This window comes from Electrophorus electricus, chromosome 9 (genome assembly GCF_013358815.1).
Source record: "Electrophorus electricus isolate fEleEle1 chromosome 9, fEleEle1.pri, whole genome shotgun sequence".
Taxonomy (NCBI): domain Eukaryota; kingdom Metazoa; phylum Chordata; class Actinopteri; order Gymnotiformes; family Gymnotidae; genus Electrophorus; species Electrophorus electricus.
The window spans coordinates 15847351-15872818 of NC_049543.1; the positions used below are offsets into that span (position 1 = coordinate 15847351).

The window sequence follows — 25468 nt, forward strand, 5'->3', positions numbered from 1 at the left end:
TCCTGCTGCTTCGGTTTTTTCCTCAGCTTTATCCTTTTTATGCAGTTCTTTCATTCTCTTTTCCTCAGACTTTTCCCTTTCCTTCTTCTTTCTCTAGGGCTTTTTCAGTAGTTCTCTCATTCTTTCCCAGTGCACTAAACTGCGTGCTTTCAGCCTTCTTAAAGTAGGAAATCCAGCCTTCCTGATTGGACAAGATTAAAAAGACTACTTTAGAAACCCAAGAGTCTCCTGGATACATTTCACTCACAGCAAATCTCAAAATTCAGCTACTCATAATGGCAAGAGCTTGACCATACTAAACCAAGTGAGAGTGCATCGCTTGGCATGTAAGCCGGCATTTTTGATGCAGCAGCACAACACTGAACTGCTATCACACGCTCCAAAAGTGTGTACGTGATTTAGATTCTCACCTGTGCGTTCGTGTTGGCCTCACATCTGAGTGACAGGAGAGGGGAGGCAGTAGTGGACGGCAAGGCCTGTAGGGTCTGGATGATGGGGCTTCTTGGAGCCAGTGGGACTCAGCAGGTGCAAATCTGGTAGGCTGTCTGAGGGAGAGTGAGGGAAACCTGTTGTCTCGTGGTTTGGGAGACTCCAGGGGGAAACTGGGCCTTGGGCTTTCCAACTGTGCAAAAGCATTTAATTTAGCATCACTATTAAATACATGCATGTGCACATACTTTGATATACTATCAAAAACATAACGCAAGTTAGACTGTGATATTATAGTACCATAGACGATCCATTTGTTGATATGCCCTAACACATTTATGCTATTTACCTGGACTTTAATTATAGTTCCTTATTTCAATCTAAAACCATCTCCTGTGTATAGCAGAACATTGCTTCATTGGATGTGCACTGCAGTGTAACTAAGTGTTTCCCTTTTCCTACTTTCTCAAGCTGTGCTCTCAGCCTGCTCAGTTCAGCCTTGATCTCCACATTTTCTTCATAGACAAGCCAGCTGAGCCCACTCCCTTCTTGTAATGGGCCCGGATTGACAATTAAATACCACATATTAAATACATATTAAATTTCACATCAAACACTGATGTCGTGTTTTTCTCTAAACATTACGCAGTGCATGTAGAATTTTAATATTTGTTTATTTCTCCCCAATTTGTTTGAAGTAATCATCTTATTTTTGTCTTAAGGAGAAAAAAGGCGAGAACCGAGAGCTGCGACCGCAGGGGGAAGTCATAGATCAGATGATGCCTCACACCAAGTCACTGTGGAAACAATACCAGGTACATGTTTTAGTGTCAGGAATGAGCGCAGGAGTGTTTTGAAAGGTCTGAAGTTGAGAAAAAACTTAAGGGTCAGTATAAATACCCCATGGAATAGTTTTATGTGAGGGTTTGCCTACTATTGAACTACAATGGTGCTACTGAATGAGGTGTTTACAGAAGTACCATTCAAAACAAGAGAATGAGAAACGTTAACACTATACATGTGAAAACATGCAAGGATTGAAGATGTCCATGTACTTTTTGTCAATACCTCATGCAGACTGAATCCCGTGCACTTACAGCGAGTTTTAAATAAATGTTTGCACTTTTGGGTGATGCAAGGTCGAATGGAGATAGTGTTACCCTTTCTGAATGTTTCTATGTTAGATGTAAAGGAAGCAAGACAAACAAAGAGGGCTTTCCAATTATGGGAACATTTATTTGATGCCAGCTCTCATCCATAATTCCCTTTAGACAAATGTGTAACCCGTATAGTTTTGTTCGAAGCAAATCCCTACACACGCCACCAACAGGTGAACAGCCCCAGATGTAATAACCGAAGCATTAGTGTTTCTTTCTAAATGCACACTGGCGTTCTTCCACTTCCTGTAACACCTGTCTGGTGTTACCACACAAGGCGGCGTTGCACGGATGGCCAATACTTCACACCACTGGTCAAGACTGAAGGACACTTTTGAAAGCCATCTTCTGAGGTAGAGCTTAGTGTACAAAAATAGTTTAAAACCAAGTTTTCATTCTGTCTTTTTTTTAAATATTAAAGAGATCAGAGCCATAAGACAAGAGTTGAATTAGAATAAAGTATTTGACTCAGTATATTCTGTGGTGTCTGTCTCTCCATATGTGATCCCAAAAAAGGTGTTAGTGAAACATTATGCTAAAAGATAATAAAAAAGTATATGTTTTAATATGCCTTAACACAGTGTACAAGAGAGCACCTGATAGAACCGAATGATCGACCAACATACACACACGTAATTAACAGCTGCTTAATTACTAGACTAAGTACACCTCCTTAAACTCCATTAAACATCCGCACCTCTGTCTTGGACTGATGAACAAGCACACTCGCGCACACACACAGACACACACAGACACACACACACACACACACACACACACACACACACACACACACACAGCTATTAACCGCTGCTCATCTATATGTCTACCTACACTTACATTACATAAACATTCCCTGCTTACCCTACATTCTTTCACTTTCTTCCTTTCACTCACGCATACACAGAGAAAGAAATGTGCATACTATAGGCCTACTTGATGTTGATATAAATAAGACATCAGTAGTACACAGCACAAGGATGATCGCAACATTTTCAGAACAAGTGTTCAGCTTACATACATATAAACACATACAAATTCAAATTTGACCAAAGGCATCTCTGCTGTGGAGTTGTGGCCTTTGTGAAAATCCTGAACCGCCATCTGCCATTACACCACAAGGGGCAGCCACACAGAGCAAATCAACTCAAACTACAGAAAAAACAAAATGAGCAAAAATTGGGTCATCATATAGGCCCATACCAACTGCCTCCCAAGACAAATACTAAAGACTTATGCAAATTGGAATTCTCTAAACCATCGCTCTTTAATGATTTCTGTGTGAAGAGGGAAACTTTCGACATGCTTAACCATCAAGCATGCATCTCTCAATTTATTTGATACTACTGAAGAAAATATCAACTTTAGAACCTTCCAGATGCTCTGGATTGACTAGGTGACCTGTGCGCTGGTCAATTCCCAGAAAATGTTGGAATATGACCTCTCTCTCCACCTTTTTCTAAACTAAAACCATACACTGTCTACTTGCATAACACACATTTAACCAGTATGTATTGCCTCAAGCATTTTGGAAGGATGGATTGTTTCTTTATATATGCCTTATCGAAGAGCCGTTTACCTTTTTTCTCATTCGGTACCCTGATTACACCAGTTTCAACAGTGCCTTAGCGGCAACACACATATTTCTAACTCAGTGCTGGGCAGTCTCTTTATGCCTCCCTTTTAATTAAGACAAACAAAACCCATTAAAAACCCCTGCAAATGCAAAAAAAGAGACTTGGAATGTAAACAAGTGCCTAATAAAGTGTGTTCCATTTTGTGAAGGCAGCATAAATAACATAGGAAAAAAATTAACACAAAACATACTTAGGCTGGTTCCTGTCAAACAGAGAGGATGTAAACCTTCTTTCCTCAAGGGGTAAGAGGATGATCCTGATTGGTCCAACTACGGCTGAGTCTGGGCTATGATTGGTCTGATAGAGAGCTTTGATGGGTGTGTTAAAACTGGGTGATCCGGTCCTTGGGGGGCTGTTGCAAGCTGGAACACATTCTGATCGGTTAGTCCAGTGAAGTGATCTTCCCTGGTCCACTCAGAGCAGGATCTGGGCTACATAGGGCGAGTGTGTGCTGGCTACCGCCGTAAGTAACGGAAGATCATTGGACTCAATCCTACATGGGCAAATACACAAACACACACACACACACACAACCCCATAAACGGAGCACATTAAAGAAATTAAATGAAAGGAAAGAGTGTAGAGTGTGTGTATATGTATGTGTGTGTGTGTGTGTGAGAGAGAGAGAGAAAACATACCCCAATGTTAATGTCAGCTCCTTCACATTGGCTCTTGATTGGCCTCTCAAATACTCAGCCAGAGAACAGCTCTTAAAGTACAACTCCTGCAGGCGATCCTCCAGATGCATCACACACTGCCAGACAAACACACACAATGAGTTCCTTATAGAGCGGAAGCTGTTATTCGAACAAGAAAACATTCATTAAAAACAAACAACCAAACAAAAAAAAGTTTTGCGCCATACAAAGTCTGCAGCAACGTTAAGCGCGTGCAGCTGGAGCGTGGACACCAGAAGCGCGTGGACGAGGCTGGACACCATCACATCCTTCCCGAAACGGCTTGTCTCACACATGCGGTGCTGGCTGGTGGCCAGCTGGACACACAGCCGGTCCGTGTCTGCCACAATACACACCGCCTCGGCGACTGGCTCATCCAGAGCAGGATGCTGTGTGCGTGTACACAAACACACACACAAGCACATACACACACATACGTATACCAATTATACCAAATAACCATCATCAAGAATAATGAGACAATTAGGACAATTAGTTCAGTGTCTTGGCCCTACATAGTTTTTACTCCTCTAACAATCTGCAGCACTAGACAACACCACAAGACTTCAGGGAAGTCAGTCAACAAGACGGATATTAGGAAGAAGTGCTGTACACTACTTTAACACGAGCTTGTTAGAGACCTCAGCCACCACTAGGGGGGAGTAGCACAGGTCTGAGACCACATGTGAGTGCAGTTCACAAGTGACACATTCAAGCCATAACAAAATACAACCCACTCAGTCTCACACGCATGCAGGCATTGGAATAGTCACAGCAAGTGAAGAAGCCACACACACACACACATACACACACACACACACACATACACACACTTTCCCCTCTGTACTCACAAGGACTGTGTGCTCCAGGTCTGTGGGCAGGCACTGCCTGAGGTGGTGGTCGGAGCTGACACCATGCAGGGCGAAGTCAGGCATGTACTGGGGGCAGTATCCTCCGAGAAGGGAACGGCCAAAATGGTTCAAGCTGGGGCGGCATTCCGTCGGACAGCTACATGCACAGACATGAAAGTGCGTATACACACACACACACACACACACACACACACACACACACACACACACACACACACACACACACACACACATCTTTACAAGAAGGCATGTCTTCTCAACAGCGGTCGAGTTTAAGTCAACAGTTAGCATTATACACTTCATGAATGATGGCTATGATTTGGTGTAGCATTTGCCAATTAGCATTCCGTAAAGGTGAACCGACCTTTCATTTACATTTGTACTATGTACTATATACCTATATACTACAGGTATACCCATATACAGCCATGTTCTATATTCCTATGAACTGCACACAGACATATGTAATTTAGTGTTTGGAATATATATTGGTACTGTTTATTAAGCTTAGTAATGCCTCAAATAACTGAATCTAAGTCCTGCTATTGAGAACTGCAGCACTGGGGAAGAGATAAGAGATAGAGAGAGTTAAGAGAGCGTGTGAGTGTGTGTGTGTGTGTTCTGGTAACCTCAGCAGGGGCACTTCATACTCCTGCATCTCTGACGCTTTGTACGGCCGTTGGGGTGTTGACTCCTCTTCATCACTGTCGCCCAGAGAGCTGTCCAAGCTCGTGTTCCGTTGTATGTCTGTCAATATCCTATGAGGTAACTTCCTATGGACCTCCTGCCCACATCCTGTCCTGACCAAATCTCTGAGTTGTCCATCATTCTTCCGCTCCTTAGGGCTGCCAATGGTGAACTGCACCCTGTGTACAGGAGGACTCTGACTGGCCAAAATGTGCTCTAATCCCACCCCTACAGAGATGTTACTCTCCCCAAAACATTCCAGTCCAACCTCTGCACCCTCCAACATGTCACTGGTCATTTGGGGAAATGGGGTAGTATCAGCTGTCACCGTGGCCCTTTCTGATTGCATGAAAGGCACTGCAGAATCCAAGTCAGGTCTTAACATTTTTTCATTGGTCCTTTCAGGGCCAATGTCAGGCTTTACAGCCCCTGAGCCAGGGGTGGTGAGCGGTTTCTCACTGGTCCTTTCAGGACAGGGGATGGGATTAGATGGCTGAGCAGGGCAAGGATTGGCTGGACTGTCCATCTGTCCCTGAGGCTGGGTGTTTTCCTGCAGGTCGGAGCATCGGATGAAGTAGGACATGACGTAAAGCACGCGCTGCACCAGCTCCCTCCTCCGCCCAACAACCACTGTGCGACACACGCGCACCGGAGAGCCCAAGGCACCATAGAGATCCCCTACACAACAAACACCACAACAACCAGGCTCTCACACACACACAATGGATTGACAGAGTGAGTGCACGTGTCCGTGCTAATAGGGCGTGTGTCCCTACTATAGCTAAGTTCAGAGTACTGTGTGTGTGTGTGTGTGTACCCAGCTGAGCCCACAGAGCATTGTATGGGTGAGACTTGGCCAGCAGATCCACTGTTGGGGAGGCATGCTTCTGGCAGACAGGCTTGATTGGCAGGTGGTTACTAGGCATCACAGTGGGAACCCAGGCCAGGTGGTACATCAGGACAGCAGTGAGAAGAGCAGAGAGGAACCTGGGGAGAACAAAGAACCAGAAAGGGCTTTCCCATGACCCACACCTCTGTAGTAATGCTATGATATGGCATTTTTGCAGTTTGGTGGGAGAAGATAAAGTAATAAAACAAAATGCATAAAACAAGAGCTTTCATGTAATACATTTAAATTAATATGCTAATGCACCGATTTGCCTAGACATAATAACTGAGCCTTTGCAATGATAAACCATAATATCAGCTCTTTTTATGTAATAAGTTATTTTAGACTTGGATTTTGTACAACTTTTACTTTTAAAAATGATCTTATGTTAAATATGCTTTATTTAGATTTACCTTACTTCATTCATGTGGACATTTAAAAAGAAAACTTCCAATTAAGCCCATTAAGTTTCTATTTTGGAGAATGCAGAAGAACAGTTTATGGATATGCATGTGTGGTTTATTGTTGCAAGGGCTCAGTTGTCCATGACTGGTAAAGGTTAAAAAGGTTAAAAGTTAAAGGTTAAAAGGGGAAGGGAGTACTAACTGGTTCTTGGCCCCATGCTCCATAAGCAGGCTCATCTCTTTCAGGAAGCGCTGACACAGTGGGTTTCGCTCGGCACTTTGGGATACCATGGTCAGCCAGACAGGCTCAGTGATCCGTGGTGCCATGTACAGGTTCCATACAGTCATCCTACATTAAAGCAAAGGGAATGGCACCCACAATCAGACCCAAGTCAACGATCACAGAGACACTGATCATGAGCCACAAGGCAAATACAAAGATCAGACATCAGCAAATGACCAAAAACACACAGATCAAGTATGGAAGAAACATCTAGCAGAGAGAAATTGAGTAAAAAGGTAGAAATAGAACCAGGTTCAATTGATTATTGGCCTGACGAATAATGGTTACGGACATTTATTATTTTCCTGATTATCAGAATCGTCCCTTGAACTTATTTCCTTGCTGATAAAAGGATCATTGTTGTGTAACCACACAAATTAGTTCTGTAGCCTGGTTCAATGTCCCATCTGCAGCGCCTTTAGATTTACAGAAATGTGGACATGTTGAGTAAATCTAATCAAACATGCTCTTTGAAATTTGTGAGGAATGTGGGAATCAAGCCAAGCCTGCATTCACTTCTACATTGAGGGGAAGTCTGAACAATGCAGTTGGCAAAAAGCACAATGCATTCAGTCATATAATTTTGTTTACTTACTTGTGCACACACACTTTGAGATGATGGATATCATCATATATTTTGGTGTAATCTAAAACAACGCCTGTTCTGAGAAGTTGTCAGTTTTGTCAGTGCGTGCCCAGAGGAGGGTGAGTGGGTATTTTTTTAGACTATACATCTGATTAGGTCATCACGTGAAGCAAATCTTATTTACTGAGCAATGTGAAAGACTGCAGAACAGCATGACACGGGGGCAGTGGTAGTTTATTGGTTACGTTACTCGTCTTGTAATCAGAAGGTTGCCAGTTCAAGAACCACCACTGCTGGGTTGCTACTGTTGGGCCTGAGGCAAGGCCCTTAATCCTCAATTATTCAAGTTGTATTCAGTCATAATTGTAAGTTGCTTTGGATAAAAGCATCAGCCAAATGCCCTAAATGTAAAATATAAATAGCAACCTTTCTTTGCTTATTTGAGGTCTGACGACACTGCATTTTTTTAAACGCCGTTATTTTGACCAGTTGTCATTTTCTGAAGATAAGTGCTCAAAATGACAATATTGTTACTTGGAACTTGGGAGAAATGTCAGTAGTTTATGGAATATAACAAAAATTTTAAATAGCAAAACCAGAGAAATGAATAATTTTGCATTGGTCTCTTAGCTTTTTCCAGTGATGTATATATGAAATAAAACAGAAATTCCTTTTTTTAATAATGTATTGGATATACAGCATGTAATTTAAACATAGTTTCTATGCAATAACTTTGTGTAACTCATATTGACATACTGAAGATTGCAACTTTAAAAAATCTTTTTAATAAATTTTGCATTTTACAAAATTTACTTATTGAGTTGTTGTCATTCCATTTGTAATTTGGGAAGCTATTTTTACTATAAGAGAGCTATTATTTAATTTTATTTTATCTATTTGAAATTGTTTTTAAGTTACTGTTTTTCAACCTTTATGTTATGTAAAGCTGAAAGCATTTTTGTTGTAATATTAAACATTATGTTCATTTAATGTCACTTGTGAGTAAATTGTGCATTCTTATAAAGGTTTGAGCTACAAACATCAAATTCAACCAGTAAATAAATAAACTGATGCTACTGTATCGTCACATGGGCTGTGTGTGTGTATATATTTATATCTCTCTCTCCTCAAGTCTTGGTCCTCTCAAGGTTCCTTCCTTAATTCCTTGCCACTGTTGCTATTGGCTAGCTCATTAGTGATCTGGACCCAAACATCTGTAAGGCTGCTTTGTGACAACACATGTAAATAAATTTGACTCTGACTTTGATTATTAACAATCAATATCAACCCTGAAAAACCATATAGGTCGACCCCTAAATAGAACTGAAGTTCCAACATATTAGACATAATAAACCATGCAGATACACAGACATGACACACAAAAAACACATTTATGAAGAATATGCATATATCCTCACCTGAACTCTCCCAATGCCTCCATAACTCGACACAAATACACTTGCACTCGCTGACTCGCCTCTGCTACTCTTCTGCATACAATCATCGCCTGAAACACACACACACAATCTGAAGATGTCCACTTGCATCACTCATTGTTCTCCAACCATCCACTTGTTTGAAAAGAACAAAGGCTAGCACAAAACTTTCTAGTGTCCCGCAATAGCACAGCTCACCCTCTCGATGGCACCCTTGAGCTTGTTCATGTGTGACTCAAACAGGGGGAAGTGGGAGAAGAAGAACCCCTGGAAGCTGATGCTCTCCTCCTCTTTCTCGGGCAGGCTGATGATGATACTGACGGCGATCTTCTTCCGCCGGCCCACACCTGGGTTTGAGCCACAGCTCTCATCCGATAGGCTGAACATCTCCTCGGTGCTGCTGCCAAACACACACACACACACACACACACACACACACACACACACACACACACACACAAGAAAAACATATTATCAACATACAAGACCATAGAAGATCATAAACAAGATCACATAAAAGCCAAAGATGAGGGAAGCCATTTGGACACTGTGGTTCCACCTTAAAATCACACACACTCACCAGCGAGGGATAGGGCCATGCTGCAGGCTAGTTGCCTGGCTACGAAGCCATCGCCGCTGGTAACTGCTGGCGCAGCCACTGCTGGAGGAAGAGCCAGGAGAAGGAAGCGGCGTGGCCAGCAGGCTGCTTAGTGATGCTGTAAAAGGTGAAATTCAACTTACAGATCAATAAGACTGAAGGAATAAAACAATAAGCATAGCATTAAATGCATGCACATTGAACTGCAAGGAAACGGTGATGGATCTAGAAACTGGTAGCTGGTAATGCAGTTTCATTCTTTTATTAGTGAATATAACAGTTACTCTGATCTACATGTATTTACAATATAAAAGGACAGTTCAAATGCATGCTACACAATGCAAATATACATAACAAGCCATGAAAATCTGTTCAAAATACACGATAAACACATTCCATTGGGTTACTATACTAATTGACCATTACACCAAGGTCAATCAATATTTTCACAAATGGCCTTCACAGTTAACAGGTAAACAGCGATGTTTACCTAAAACTGAATCAGCATGTAGAGTAGCTAGAGGATTACTAGCAGTTTTCAAGTTGCAGTTCAGAACACATTCACTCAACTTCCCATCATGCATTCACACAAATGTAACTAGAAACATGCTAAATATCTCATTAAAATCAAACACAGCTCTATTGAAGCTATCGTTTACCTGCTACCACATTTGATATGTAGCAAGCCAGAGCGTTTGTTGCTACTACTACATAATGTGATCAGTACAGAATTAAATCAAATATATATGTTAAATGTTAGAAAGTTGAACCTTAGTGTAGATTGAAAAAGGGCAGTATAAAGCCTTTGAGACTCACACATCTCTCAAACAGCAACTCAATTACAAACACAAAGCGCTGCCAGCTGCGTGTGCACCGATGTGTGTGTATGTGCGCTTGAGTATTCTGCATTTGAGTGCACTTGTGGGTACTGGCGAGTGTGTGTGAAAGTGTGTTTGTGCACATGCATGTACTGGTATGTGTATATGCAAGTTTGTGTGTATTGATGGGTGTTGTGTGCTTGTGTCTTTTGTAATGTGTGCATGCTTGTGTGCGTTTGTGTGTATTGGTATGTGTTCATGTGCACTTGTCTGTGTTTGCGTGCAGTTGTATGTATTGGTGTGTGCTTGTGCTTCTCTCTGTATGTATGTATTAGTGTGGACTTGTTTGTGTGTGTTTGGATGCATTTGTGTGTGCTTGTGCTTGTCTGTGTTTGTGTGTATTATTGTGCACTCGTCTGTACTGATATGGGTGTGTGGGTGTGTGTTTCAGTTTGTATGCATTGCTCTGTGTTTGCATACATTTGTATTACCATGTGCTTGTGCTTGTCTGCATTAGTATGTTTTAGTGTGCAATTGTGTGTACCAGTATGGGTGTGTGTTGTGTTTGTTTAAGTGGTCTGTGTTTTTGTGCATTTGTGTGCATTGGTCTGTGTTTGTGTATGTTTGTGTATATTTTTGTGATTGGGCTTCTCTGCATTAGTGTGCATTAGTGTGCACATGTGTGTGAGTTTGTGTACCTGAACGGGCAATGCCAGAATCCCCGTCTTCGCTGCAACCTCTACCTGGCATGTCCACAGGATTACTGTGGGCTAGAGCAGAAGACACCGATAAAATGAGTATGAGCGCAGACACACACACGGACACACACACACACACACACGCGCGCACACATTTATATTTGTTTTTTTTATATTTGCGTCACACCTATGTCACAATGTATTGCATGAATGTAAATAGACAACAAGAGTCCTAAGCCTAACATTAACCTCATGAACTAAAAACTTTACTTTGGCCAGATAATTTTGCTGGTCCTAACAAAGTAGGTTATCGCATTTTTTTTGGTTGGGTTGTCCTATTAATACCACACCACGCGAGTGCATCATGAGTGCTTTTAAGACCTCAGCAGCTGTTTTGGTTTACTGCAGCCGTGCATTAGGTGTTACAGGTTTAGAGAATAACAGACAAAGACAGAGAGAGAGAGAGAGGGGGAGGGAGGAAGAGAGAGAGAGAGAGGGAGAGAGAGAGAGAGTGGGGGGGGGGGGGGGGTGGAGGACACTAGAGAGTCTCTGCAATAGAGAAATGTGAAAAACTGTTAGTGTAACATCAACCGCATGTGACATCATGCATGTGCTGCGTGCCACATGAGCTCATGATGCATCTGTGCCAGACACACACCTGCAAAGAATGATGCACTCTCGGAGAGTAGCTGAGGGGTGGAGCCTAGTGAATAACCCAGGGTAACAGTGCACCTATATAATCTCCAAACCCCTGAACCAGGAACACCTTTAACATTGAAGTAACGTGTTATTTGGACACATCAATTAAGGCCATGTGACCTTGGCCAGTAACACAACACGTGTGTACACGCATCTTACCTATGCTACTGCTGTGACTCGGACAAGTCTGGCTTAGAGATTCAAAACTGTCTTGTAGACTGCAGAGAAAGAGAGGCAAGAGTTAGGGTTAAATACCCCCAAGCAGGTTCAAGCATGACTACACTGAAACTGCTGCCAATCAGAACTGGTGAAAAAATGAAGGCAAAAGTGTCACTTTATGTTCATTCAGCTAAAACTACGTAGTTAACAAGGACTGCCTGTAGCTATACATTCCATGAGTTCTGTAAAAAAAAAAAAAAATCACTTATAGATAACTCGTGATTAAAGAATGATTTCATGAGATATACTTAGTCTAGATCTGAGAATGGATTATTTGGCTTTCAGAGATTTACAGTCTTCTTTGGGTCAAGATGCTTACACAAAGTACTCAAGTGCCTAAATCTGGACCTTGTTGTTCATCAGTTCGAAGTTCTGGAAGGGGTTGTGGTAATATAAAAAAATAATTTGTAGGTCTGGGCATCGAATAAGACCCTTTACCCTAAGGTAAAGCCTAGGAATTAGAACACAATAGAGGCCCTTGTGGGTCTCTGGGTGCAGAGCAGAGTCTTTGATGCAGGTGGTTTAAAGGTCTCTGTGCAAGTCTCTGTGACTGTTTCTGTGAGTATTGAGAAAGATTATTGTTTTTAAAAGACTTGAAAGCTTCTTTGAGAGTTCTGTGGCTAAGCAAGGTTCCTTATCTTATCACCAAAGGACAAAGTGGTACAGAGCAACTTTATCTTGCAGGTGTTTGGTGGTAAGAGTTGAAATCATCTTTGTTGATAAAAAAGAAAAGAGGATATGGTGTCAAGCTTCAACTTGCTTCAAGGTGGGGTGATTACATAATCACTCCTGAAATCTGTATAAATATTTGGGTTCTTTGTGTGATTTACATTCAATATGCCTCAATATGCTTGTTAATATTGACCTGCAATAAAGAACAGGACCAGCTATTTTCTTTTACTAATTCAACTCAATTCAAGTCTACATTTTTATTCTTGAATGAAATATAATAATTCCTATCAGGATATAGAGGAATTTAGGAATGACAGGGTGTTGACAACAGATAGTGATTCGATGCAGCATGACCCACGAGCCAATCAGACAGACTCACGTGGTGGTGCTCCCAGTGTTACTGCTGCCATATCGTGTGGAGAAAACTTTACTGACCATCAGCTGAGGAGGAGACCTGATTAAACACACAGACACAAAGACATGTGCGCAAGCAAACACACACACACCCACCCACCCACCCCCTTCTTAAGAAAATGTACCATCACATAACCAATGAATCACACATACATCACCAGAGACCTCAAAATTTGTGCAGATGTCAGTATAAAGAGTTAAATGACCCATTCTTTGATAGACCTGTCTTAACCTTTGTTTTGTTTATTTTATACATACATGTATTTTAAAGGAAACAAATGACTCATGGTTAGCCTTGAAACAGTACAGTTTGAGGTGAATACTACAGTACAGTTAATTATTATAAATTATTGAATGAATTATTGCATCAGATCAGAACCGCTGAATAATAAAAAAACAAAAACAAAAACAAAAAAACTTTCAGCATCTTCCATCAGGCTCTCACTACAGACTTCCAAAGACACATGATAACTGATTAAATATTCTTTTATACCCTGCGCAACTGTGTTGCGCAGTGAGACAAGTCAAGTGAAATAGAGTCTGTTCTGGTTTCTGGACATATGTTTTGATTTAGTTTTGATTTATTATCTGCCATGGTATTTAATGTGAACATGCCATCTTATGCTCAGTTCATAAATTGTGTCTTATGGAGACTGTGTTTATAACCCACAGTCTTCCAAAAAACTGTATTCATGTCAGTGGGCCAATCTGCCAACTGTACCCTGCAAAAAAGCCAAATTTGGACCAAGACAGAGATGGTTTCAAAGCACTACCACCACCACACATTAAATAAAAAAAATTATGATGTGCATATGGCTTTTATAAAACAAACCCGTTTGTGTCCCCCCAACAACACACACACACACAAAAAAACATTTATACTCACCGTATATGGTGAATCTTTAGCGTTGAACCCTTGTAGCTCATGGCAACTGAGCCAAACATCATCTCCCCAAGCATGTTCACATCTGAAGCTGGTCTGGTGTACTGTATGCAAATACAGCACAATTATTCTTCTACTGAACCTTCAACATAAGAATGGTTACTTTGGTTGAATTTGTGAGAATTTAACCTGATATATAGGTTGAGTCTCTTTCTGGTTTTCTCTGCTGCTGATTTGACAGGTGCCACTTTTGCTGGGCGGGGCTTTTGTCTCTTCTGCATTCTGCTGGTGAAACAACCAATTGGTATAGTGAATCAACCAATCAGTTCAGAACAGATACTTTTTATTGGCTAGCATAATAATTTTTAAATATGCATAACCAAATAATAGGAGTAAGGCATTTTTGCAACCCCACATCAACAACACAGGAAAGTTTTAGATCAGTCCAAATCTCAACCCCCAAAACTTACAAATCGTACCCTGGAACCTTGCAGGCAGACATTACCATTCACTGTTGAATAGTACAATTTATCTCTTTCTCAACAAGGGCCTTTAGGATAGGAACACATAGAACTAACACTGAAGAACTAACGCCAACAGAGACTGATCGCTTTCTATTGGCTCACTATCGTCCCTCGTCACCTATGTGTATTTACACTTAAACACACCAAACAGGCTATAGCTGATGCACGTATGCTCTGTGCCTGTGTAAAATATATTAACTCTACCACGCTAGGAGGTGCAGCAGTATGTGTTTAGTAATCTCAAAGAAAACCGCTGCTTCTTGATATTTTGAATAAGAAACTGCAGAATAAGCCAACTTCAAACAACTGTCCATAGATTTTTATTTTATTTTATTTATAGGTGAGGAGGAATAACCATCTTGTAAACATAATTTAATCTGCTTTCTATTGGTTTAAAGCAGAGCTCAAGTGAAGAGAGAAGAGTAGTACCAGTAGTTTCTCTCTGTCTGCTCATTTAGTGCCTGAAGTGCGATCGGTGTGTAGCATGTAGAACAGTGATTCACTGCTGAAATTCACAAGGACTGCTATAAAATTATTAAGTTGATGTGGAATTACACTAAAGAAAAAAGCAGACAAACTATAGTGTAAATTTCAGCAGTGAGAGAATGAGGCAGCCGTACTGAGCAGAGACAGCTAGACAGAGAGAGAGAGAGAGAGAGAGAGAGAGAGAGCGCGAGAGTGTATACTGAGGGTGACTACAGTAAAGCTGAGAAACAAACAGGTGATGACCAAGGCTGTAAATATGATCTCAGCAAGAGAGACACTAACTGTAAGGCAATGGAAAGACAAAAATTAAATGCTTTAGCTAATTGCAAAGTGTTTTGTTTTTTATAATTTTACTTATTTTATCTTTCATATCTACACATAATATCTGTAAAATAGTGTAATATATATATATATATATATATATATATATATATATATATATATATATATATATATATATATATATATATATATATATATATATATAAAAACCACATATCAGACAGTAGCATATATAATTCTCTCAAATAACTAAACTACAGCCCAACAGTGGTTTTTAAGGAAATAAAATTGGTTCGGTATCAATATTCCAAATGCAAGATATCTGTATCGGACCAGAAAAACTGGCATCGTGCCATCTATAGTTGCCTTCAATAAGCCATGATCTTCTCAACCTAATCCAGGTGCAGCACTCAAGCTCCTGCTTCTTGACAGTCTTCTCCAATCAGCTTGTGTGCATAACAGTAGAACCTACATATAATCAGTGGACATGGAAAGTATTAACGTTTCCAGCAAAAGATTCCTACAAACAAGCTAGTGATGCAAAATAAAAGTCCTTCCTCTGGTCTTTGTTTTTCTGTACACACTGAATCCAAGGAATTTCTATTTGTCTGACACCTGTGTCTGTGTTGTAGTCAGGACTGAGCTTTTTTCCTTTCTTTTGCATTTCAAATGCCTGAACAAATGGAAGCAAGCCACTACTGGAAATACCTTTTCTATTATTTTAAATATTTTCTACATTTTAGAAAAAAAAATAAAAATAAAAATATTATTTTAAAAATATTGAAATAGCACATGTGATTATGCCATGATAAACAAAAATTGACTACATTTGATTTTAGATTACTCAAAGTTCTTCAACAGCATTCATTACTTTGGCGTCCTCTTACCCAGTTTCATGAGGCAGCCATCTAATATGTCACCTATGAAGTTCTGAATTTATATGTCTTTTTTTTTCTTTTGGAGGAGGAGGAGGTGGATCATTTCATACATAGACCACCAACTCTGACTATATTTGTCATAAACATAAGCATAAAACAATTAAATTAAAATACTATGAAAAACATACGTACAATCAGTCAGTTGTGTCCAAGCTACTGACTGGTAAAGAATTATTTCCTATAATGTAACATATTTTTTCATATGTGGCACCATCCACACACTTAAAGCTAACAGCATGTCACACACACACACACACACACATATATATATATATGAATGAGAGAGAGAGAGAAGACCTAAAAAGAGGAGGGGAAAAGCATAAACTGAGAGACACAATCAAGTGTCAGGGATCCTGTACAGGAACATATGCAAGGTATATGTCCTGAACACCCCTCCAAGTCCAAATGGGAGGAATTCCATAAAGTGGTGGAGATCAACGTTAATCTCTCATAGGACCTCCAGATCCAGACAGATAAACAACCAAGATGCAGAAAACAGTAGTAGCAATAGATATGGCACTACCAACTGATGAAAACATATAAAGGAAGGAATTTGAGAAATTAGATAAATACCAGGGACTCAAAGAGGAAAGATTGGGAAATGTGGAAGGTTAACACCAAGGCTTTCTCAGTAGTAACAGGGGCACTTGGGGGCCATGACCACTAAAGTTGGAGAAGTGGCTCCAACAAATATGTGCATATATGTAAAGTTTTCCAGAGAAACGGGATGTTCAGACAGAGGTCCTTCATCGGCTGTGCCGGCAAGATCATATATAGCGTATACACGCCTTTTGCAATTGGACCAGCTTCAGCAGCACCGTGGCGACAGAGAGAGCGGGTGTGGCCGGCACTGGCCAAGGAACCTGAGCTGCTAGCTGAGTGTGTGGAGAATGGGGAGTGTGCGAGTGTGGTCACAGGTAGTTTGAACTGGACATGGTCAAAACTTTCCAGGTGCGGTGCAGGGGATGACCAGCACCCTACCTTGTGACACAAGAAACCCCAGGTTGGGCTGGGTGTGAAATTCGAGAGCTTGAGTTCAAGGGTCATTCCACTTTGCACGAATGAACAAAACGTCTCACCGAGTCACGTGCAATGAGTGCACATTTTGTGGGTTGTAAAAACACGCCTATAAGTGACTCCTTTAAAACAATCAACAGCTCCCTCTCATACACCAGGTCTGACTGTTGGCCACAGTTGATCAAAAACTTATTAATGGTGTGGTTTAAAACACCCCGTGTTACTGGCTGATTCAACCAAAAGAGGATTTGTGCCCCATGTGCCTGCAAAGCAGGAACTAGCTTACTGGAAGGCTGCAGGGCATATGGTCTGGAATGATGATGATGATGCCCTGATGTGATTTACTCTGCACCACATTCATGGCCAGAAATGAAGGGGTTTGTTTCAAATGGTCGCAAATAGTTTCAAATAGGGCAAACAGACCATTTTACTCCTGCTGGCCAAACTGCACAGCAGATGAAGAGCCGACTGATGATGCTGCTTATGTTGGGAATGCTGAGGCTCATAATCCGGTAGCTCACCTGGTGGAGCAGGCAGAGCAAGAATGTGGGATCAGTTCCCAGGGAGCACATGAAACGTGATACATACTGATACATATATGCAAGCTTCCCTGGATGAAAGCATCTACCACATGCAATTTAATGTACAATAGGATCTTTGACAAATACTATGCACAAAGAAAAGGACATCTTCATACAAAATAATATGCAGTATTATTAGAGATTCAACACCTTTATCCAACTAAGACTATAAACACACTTGAGAGGTGCCGCTGGTTAAAACCAATGCTTTGGAGTTCCATCAAAAGTGGCTCATCACATGAGCAATGGAAGTGGAAACGGATAGCAGCATCACTGGCCTCAAAAAGCACTTTGAGGTAGCAATGTTGTATAGACATACACACACACACACACACACACACACACACACACACACACACACACACATACACACACACACCTCTTAAGAACAGATTCTCATGTGACCACAACTTAATGACCATAAAACACATTCTGACTGGAGAGAGTTGGTGTGGAGGATTCTGTAATATCTGTAATCTGATGCATGGAAACATTGAATTGTAAAACAAATGGATTGTCTGGACAACCAATAAGTAAGCCTGATATAACTGGATGGCTTTATCTCATCAACAGACTCTGTATATACTGCTATTATAATACACATTTTATTACATGTGGGATACAATAAAATTCCCAACTGCTTCCACTTCTAAAGGATAATAAGCATAACATCCAAACCAAGAACCAACAGAAAGCAACTATAAATCTGATACACATAACACATTAAAAAAAACCTCTCGCACAGACACACACACACAGACACACACACACAGACACACACACACAGACACACACACACAGACACACACACACAGACACACACAAAACTCTTTGACCCCGTTATCGAATCAGTCACATCTGTCATAAGATCCAAGCAAGAGGGATTGCAACATGTGATGTCTCCTGAAAGAACATTGTCACACTGAAAAACACCATCTCTCTATCCTTCATTTACACACACAGAATGAAGCTAGATACCTGTTTTAATGGGTCCAGCTTCTGTATAGCTTTGGAGTCAAACAGAACCTGCCGACCCCTTCTTTCGCAATCTTGATACACAATCAATCTGATCTGAGCAAGATCGAACTCTGCTGTTGCCCAGCTGAAAGAGAGAGAAGAGAGACAGAGAGAAAGAAAATGTAATATTAACAGCTACACATTGGCAAGAAGCGCTTAATGAAACAAGCTAAAGTGTCAAAACATGCATTGGAATACATAAGAAAAGCTGTGACCAAATCAGTGCAAGCATAATCAGCTGTCAGCCAGTATGGAAACGAATGCAAACAAGCACATGCAACTAAATATCAGTAAGCAATCAGATATTAAATGTGAGATGTGAGCTACTCTGGAGCATTGGTTTAAATTACAACATGTGTAACTTGAAAAGAACCAAACAGTTTTCTTTTAAGACAGTTTCCTTGCTCTAAACCCATATTACAGTGTAAATATCTTGAGGACAACGCCCATGCATGCACACACCACATACACGCCAGCCCACATGCATGCACCACACACACACACACACACACACACACACAGACCCCAGCCTGCCATACCATTCCACCACAAACAGATGCACCATTGCCAAATGCACAAATTTACAGTACCTGCTCTCCATCCTGTCCAGTCAACACACATCCATTTGTTGACTTCAGACTTGCCCATAGACACATACGCCCCCCCCCACCCCACACACACACACACACACACACACACACACACACACACACACACACACACACACACACACACACACACACACACACACACACACACACACACACACTTCCAGAAATGTCCTGACACTGGGAAAGAGGCTACATAAAGGCTGGCTAGACCACGCTCTCATTTTTTGTTAAATAATGCTGCATCAGCAACACACCCACACCCACTCCTTCTTCTGATGAACCCACATGATGCAGAGGGCTTTTTTCTTGGGGGTCTAGAGAGAATGCAGTGTTATATCACTTACTCCTATCACAGGCTGTGTGTGTGTAAGCAAGTGTGTTATTATATAATTACTTGCTGCTGAGTGTGTGATCTTCAGCTCAGACTACGTTATGGAAACTTTGTGTCTGTGTGTGCATGTGTGTTAGAGACAACTCACTAGACCAGCTGCAGAACAATGCACTGCTTCACATAGGCAATGCTTACCCACCCACCCACACACACACACACACACACACACACACAAGATCTCTTTATCCTCATACACTGTGTGTGTGAGTACCACTAACTTGGGCTGGTACTGCCACTACACACTCGGATACACACTGGCGCTCACACATGCACATGAGCGCCAAAGAAAACACACAGCCTGAAAAAGAGCTGATGTAAAAAGGTCTATAAAAGAACTTAACACATACAGTCATATGACCACAGTGGCAAGCAAGCACGCTCATGGCCCTAAGTGAATCACACAAGCACATCGGCTCCTTCCTGTGCTGCGATTCCATTTTTGAACTCTTCTGAGTACACAGGGGTGCATGCTTCTGAAGCGTTCCTGCTAGAGCAGCAAGGTCCTGGCAACACCAAGATCGTGGGTTCGAATCCCAAGGAAGCCTGTGTACTCTGGATAAGTGTCTCAGTGAAATGCTGTAAACATCAATGAAATCAGATCCTGTGTGTCCTAAAAATTCATCAGGGGACTGAGGACAGCCCTGATTCTTTCTGATATACCACTATCTGATATTTAGCATAATCAAATCAAATTTTGCTTATACTCTCACTGTGGTTCATACAGTAATGTTATCTTTTGTAAATGCGTACCATGATAAAAAAAATCCCGCATAATGGACTACTGCGTGGTGTGTATTAATATCCTACAAGTTGTATGTGAAGGAGATCCAGAATGAGGTGCATCCGAGTGTGTCTGTAAGATTAATCTATGGTTGCTTTAGAGTTTCTACCCAGTCAGCATGACTTGTAAGTGTATTTTGAGAGAGTGTGCATGCGCACACACACACACACACACACACACACACTACCTGTCACGTAGAAATGCCTCCATATTATAGTGCCAGGCGGAACCAGATTTTCTTTGACTCTTAATCTTCATTTTTAAAATGCAAAAAGAAAGAAAAAAAGAAGGGCAAAACACCATATGCACCTTGTACTTTCTGTGTTCTCCTATATTCTATACGGTCATCTAAAGTTACACTAGAGAGAGAGGTGCACACATACTGCCAAGCATGTAAGGAGGGTCCTTCTTATCTATCTGATGATGGATTTAATGGAACATGAGCATCATGTGACAGTGTCCCTCTCATTCTTTTTCACCACTCACCCCCCCCCCCCACACACACACACACTCACTCACTCACTCAGCATGTGATTCAACAGTCATATGACATTCCCTGCAGCCAAAGTTGCACACCTCAGCACCCACCCATCCGAACCACACACTCATCTGATGACAGCTGAGGCAAACAATACTGTAACATATCATAATCACAATATTAGATGTTGTATAAAACCCCCCCCCCCAAAAAAACCCAAAAAAAACCCCAAAACATATCAGGTCAAGTCATTTGACCAAGTATGTGACGCATAGTGAACAATTCATGTGTAATGTGTAGGCTGCGCTTGAAAATGCTACATACTGCAACTCTAATTACTGCTGTTTTAGGCCAGAGAACAAGCATGGCTGTTAAGGCATCAAATCAGGAACAGTTACACCAATATTACAATATACCAATATTACAATATTACAATATTACCAATACACCCCATATGAATAGTAACTAGAGGTTAGGATACAGAAATCAGGAATGAAAAATTGGTGTTTTACACACCAAGTATAGCAAGGAGAACACATCAGACCAAAAAACTCCATTCTTAACATAAGATACAAGCCATTTTGGTACACATAAATGATCTCTTCATTTAAACGAATAAAAATGTTTAAAACAAGCCTGTGGTTGCACAAACTCCACCACTCAATATTCTCCAAATATAACAACCAAAACCAAGTATTCTCCATTTCACATATTAACATTAAAATTTTGACTTCACGACTCAAATGAGGAAGTATGAAATATTTTCCATGGCAGATTCATATATGATGAGGTGACCAGGTGACGGTTTCCTCTGTCTGGCCCTCGCACTAGTACAGCAAGCTAGCTCTCGCACACACGCCTGCTGGCCGCACTTCAAAATCAAGGGGTCGTGCGTTAAAAAATGAATAAAAATTTGCATTAAAAAAGAAAGATCTACAGTAATAAAAGGTTATGGGAGAACGTCGCGCTAATTTTCTGTAAATAATAATTTTGAATGGAAAAATAGCGTAAAATGTATTACATGGGTACATTTCAACATAACGTTAAGGCATCCAGCCAGTGCTGCTGAACAGTGCAGACGTTACGTCACGCGCAGAACCTCTGGCCGCACGTGAGGTTGCACGCGAACAAGCGAACACTACGGGAATCGGGGTGTTAACAACCGCGTGTGGAATACTGCGTATTAACGGGACTGACTCACACACACTCCCACTGACACACTATAGAGAACATACACAAAATACTTCAACTTCCAGCTGTTCGGAGATGCTGACTAAGAATAAAGCATATTTCATGCGCGCACGCACGGAATTTAAATGAGCACGCTAGGGCGAAATGCGCGTGGATACACGCTGGTAGCCAGCAGAGCGCGTTTTGTTTTGTTTTGCTGACGAGCAGCCCTAACTGTTCGGTTGTCCGCGAGCTAACGGTAACAAAGGCGCGTCCACTCACCACTGGTCGGCAGCTTTTCTACAGTCCCTCGCGCCCCCCGTGGAAGACGCCTTCTTGCTGAAGAGTTTCTGCAGGAGTGTCGGAGCCATGCTGCTAGTGCACCGTCCGTATCGAGATCACACACGCGGGCCTACATACCGGGAACCCCTGTCCACCATACTGGCTAGCGCGAATATCGTCGACACGGTGTTTCAATCATGTGACAGTTAAGACAGGTGGACTTTACGCGTATGGCAGCAATCACAAAAAAATCATACGGCTTTCGCAGTAAAGGATTCACCATTTGGTGCGCCTTGCACGTATAGCTGACGTGCGTTCACAGCAGTCCCACCAAACCAGTGTTCTGGTGCCCTCTGGCGGCTCTTACGTGAAATTGCAAATTTGTAGATGTGGACGAATGGTTCGACATCCTTTGTTTTCCTGTCTTAGTACACAGTAAAGACAAATGCTGCTTTCTGTTGTTGTCATTCTAAAGGAAGCAAACCCCACATTTATGCAACAGAACTGAATTCTAGAAAAGTTATAATTTTGTCACAAACAATAGACTTACTTTGTACAACCTGTTTCTCTCCCCGTTGTATGTATCTGAAGAACTGCGATGCTAGTGTTTTGCAATGTCAATAAATGTCGAAAATGTATTTAGTACATTTTTGTAGATGTGGCAGCAAGCAGCATAATAGTGATACTGAAATAATACTGATAAAAAAATCCAAGATATCTAAATATAGTTAGCGTTTTGTTCAAAACATAAAAATCTCTGCATTTTTTTTGCCATATGCCATATTGAAGATAGAAAAATGTGCGTATAATTATTAATATAATACTTATCTAAAATACTATTAACATCAATAAGCAAATCCAAATGATTTTATTGCCTTAGTCATTTTACTGTCTTTACCATATGTTTTTAACTTAAGCAAAAACGATCAATTCTCAGTGGAAAATTGCAAAATGTCCCCCACCTTGTTTCAGAGACAAAACCATAAAGGTAAGCATTCTGGACTCTGAATTTAGGTATAAGGAATAAAGGTTATTTTGAAGTTTCCAGTGAGTAAGCACTCTCCATTTGGTATGATCTGAGATCAAGCCTAAATCTCTCTGACCTGTCGCGCTTATATGTGTCTTTTTGCTATAAACTATTGTAAATGGCTAGATTGTCTGTTTCTTGACCAGATTTCATGAATGAGCCAAAGCATCTGTTGCCACAATTATGTCGATGCCTGTAGTTGTATGCCTGCATGCTGATGACCCTGGCAAGGTGAAGTTATATAAACTGCACTGATGTCTTAGAAACAAATGACCATCAATATGAGATGTGATAAATGGGAAGCACCCTGCCCTCTAAATCCAGCAAGAACGAGCATTTCAACAAGCAAGAACAAAAGTCGTAAGAACAAGCATTTCCCTTTTTACATTACCAGTTGTTATCAACAGTACCAGTACTGTTTATATATATAAGAATTATATCATTAACTCTTTCCTCCCCTCTGCTATGCAGCCTCCTCAATTCTGTAATTAGTTCTCCCACCAACTTTTTCACAAAGGTTTCCCATTTTCACCTGTTCTTCATGTTATATCTTTGAGTTCTTTTCACAAAAATCTTGCTTGGTTAATAATTTTTCTTTGTTGGTCTTTGTTTGTTGGATATGTAGACTGCCCAGTAACTTTGGTCCACTATGAATAATTTGGGATAATTCTGGTTGGTTATATTGTTTCATCTGTTTACTACAGTTATTCTAGTGCAGTCAGTACCTCTGGTCATTAGTAGAATCTTAGTCAGTGGTTTTTATGCATGTTTTCCTATCTCTGTTTAGTGAATAAACTTAGACATTAGGTCTGAGAGTCAAGAGTGATATTGTATATGTTCTATATGTTCAACCATATGTTCATAAGGCCATATGTTCAACTTTCATTCAAGCATCTCAAGGTCACAGTCTGTAGTGTGTACAAAAGGAAGTGAACAGAAGGGTATGAGCAAGTACATCCTCCACTGACAAGCTTCTGTTCTTTAAATGTAAATGGATTCTTTGACTTGAACAAGTCTGCTTCTTCTCTTAGCCAATATTGAAATTGCTCACTGCACTACAAGAACTACACCATGTGTAATGAATTTTCAATGAGAATAATCTCAGTAAGTAAGTCAAAAGGGATAGGCTCAGAAGTGTTGATTTTATAAAGTAAGAAGGATTTTGACCTTTAATTCTTGCCAAGAGACCTAGCTACCCTAACCTGGGATATGCACATATGCCAATTACACATTGTCACAGCTGGGGGAATGGGTAGGAATATGAAAGGTTCAAGGAAACATGGGCCTGTTCCCAGACTTAGTTTGACATAGAGGTATTTCAAGAAACTTCTAAAGTGTGGCAAAGTAACAGTATTGTCACCTGAACAAGGACTCGAATGCTACAAATTCAGATTGAAGGTCAGATTCTCTAACAACTGAGCTATCCAGATGACAAATAATGCTTCCTAGCTACTCCAGGAAGGATTCAGGACTCGAAAGCTAAGTCTCAAGCTTTGATATGGTATCTGTGTCAATCTTCTTAAGACACACAAAGGCCCACATGGTCTGGTTTGGTCATCCTCCCCAGTCCAGTACATCTTAACTTACATGACATTTTAAGAGCTTTCCAATAGTGAAGGAGATGAATGGGGAATGCTACAGCGTCTGTCAGCTAACTCCTTTGGCAGTGTATTGTCATAGCATGCTAAGTATCATGTGAGATCCAGTCAGTTTGCATATAATGACTGCTCTTCTTCTCATCTTAAAACTCTGTAGCTCTGATGGCAACATCAAATTACAAAGGTCCACTTCATCTGGTCATTCAGATGAAGATTTTTCCCTGGGT

General features: G+C 40.9%; 1 protein-coding gene across 6 annotated transcripts; it reads right to left on the reverse strand.

Moving 5' to 3' along the window:
- Positions 1-1644: 1644 nt before the first annotated feature.
- Positions 1645-23210, reverse strand: fnip2 (folliculin interacting protein 2). 6 transcript variants are annotated; one of them, XM_035530242.1, is made up of 18 exons: positions 22617-23210; positions 18865-18988; positions 14248-14340; positions 14062-14162; positions 13141-13215; positions 12030-12088; positions 11830-11937; positions 11172-11243; positions 9638-9773; positions 9256-9457; positions 9040-9128; positions 6955-7101; positions 6277-6446; positions 5402-6137; positions 4752-4908; positions 4089-4289; positions 3862-3977; positions 1645-3716 (listed from the first exon to the last, which is right to left on the reverse strand). In XM_035530242.1, exons 1-18 carry the CDS (start codon positions 22703-22705, stop codon positions 3638-3640), a joined length of 2754 nt encoding a protein of 917 aa, XP_035386135.1. In that variant the 5' UTR covers positions 22706-23210; the 3' UTR covers positions 1645-3637. The 6 variants fall into 6 exon arrangements, with proteins under 6 accessions (XP_035386135.1, XP_035386134.1, XP_026880402.2 ...); XM_035530241.1 differs by having other exon boundaries at positions 14248-14343; XM_027024601.2 differs by lacking the exon at positions 22617-23210 and adding an exon at positions 20874-20991 and having other exon boundaries at positions 9256-9454; positions 14248-14343.
- Between the last annotated feature and the right edge of the window lie 2258 nt (positions 23211-25468).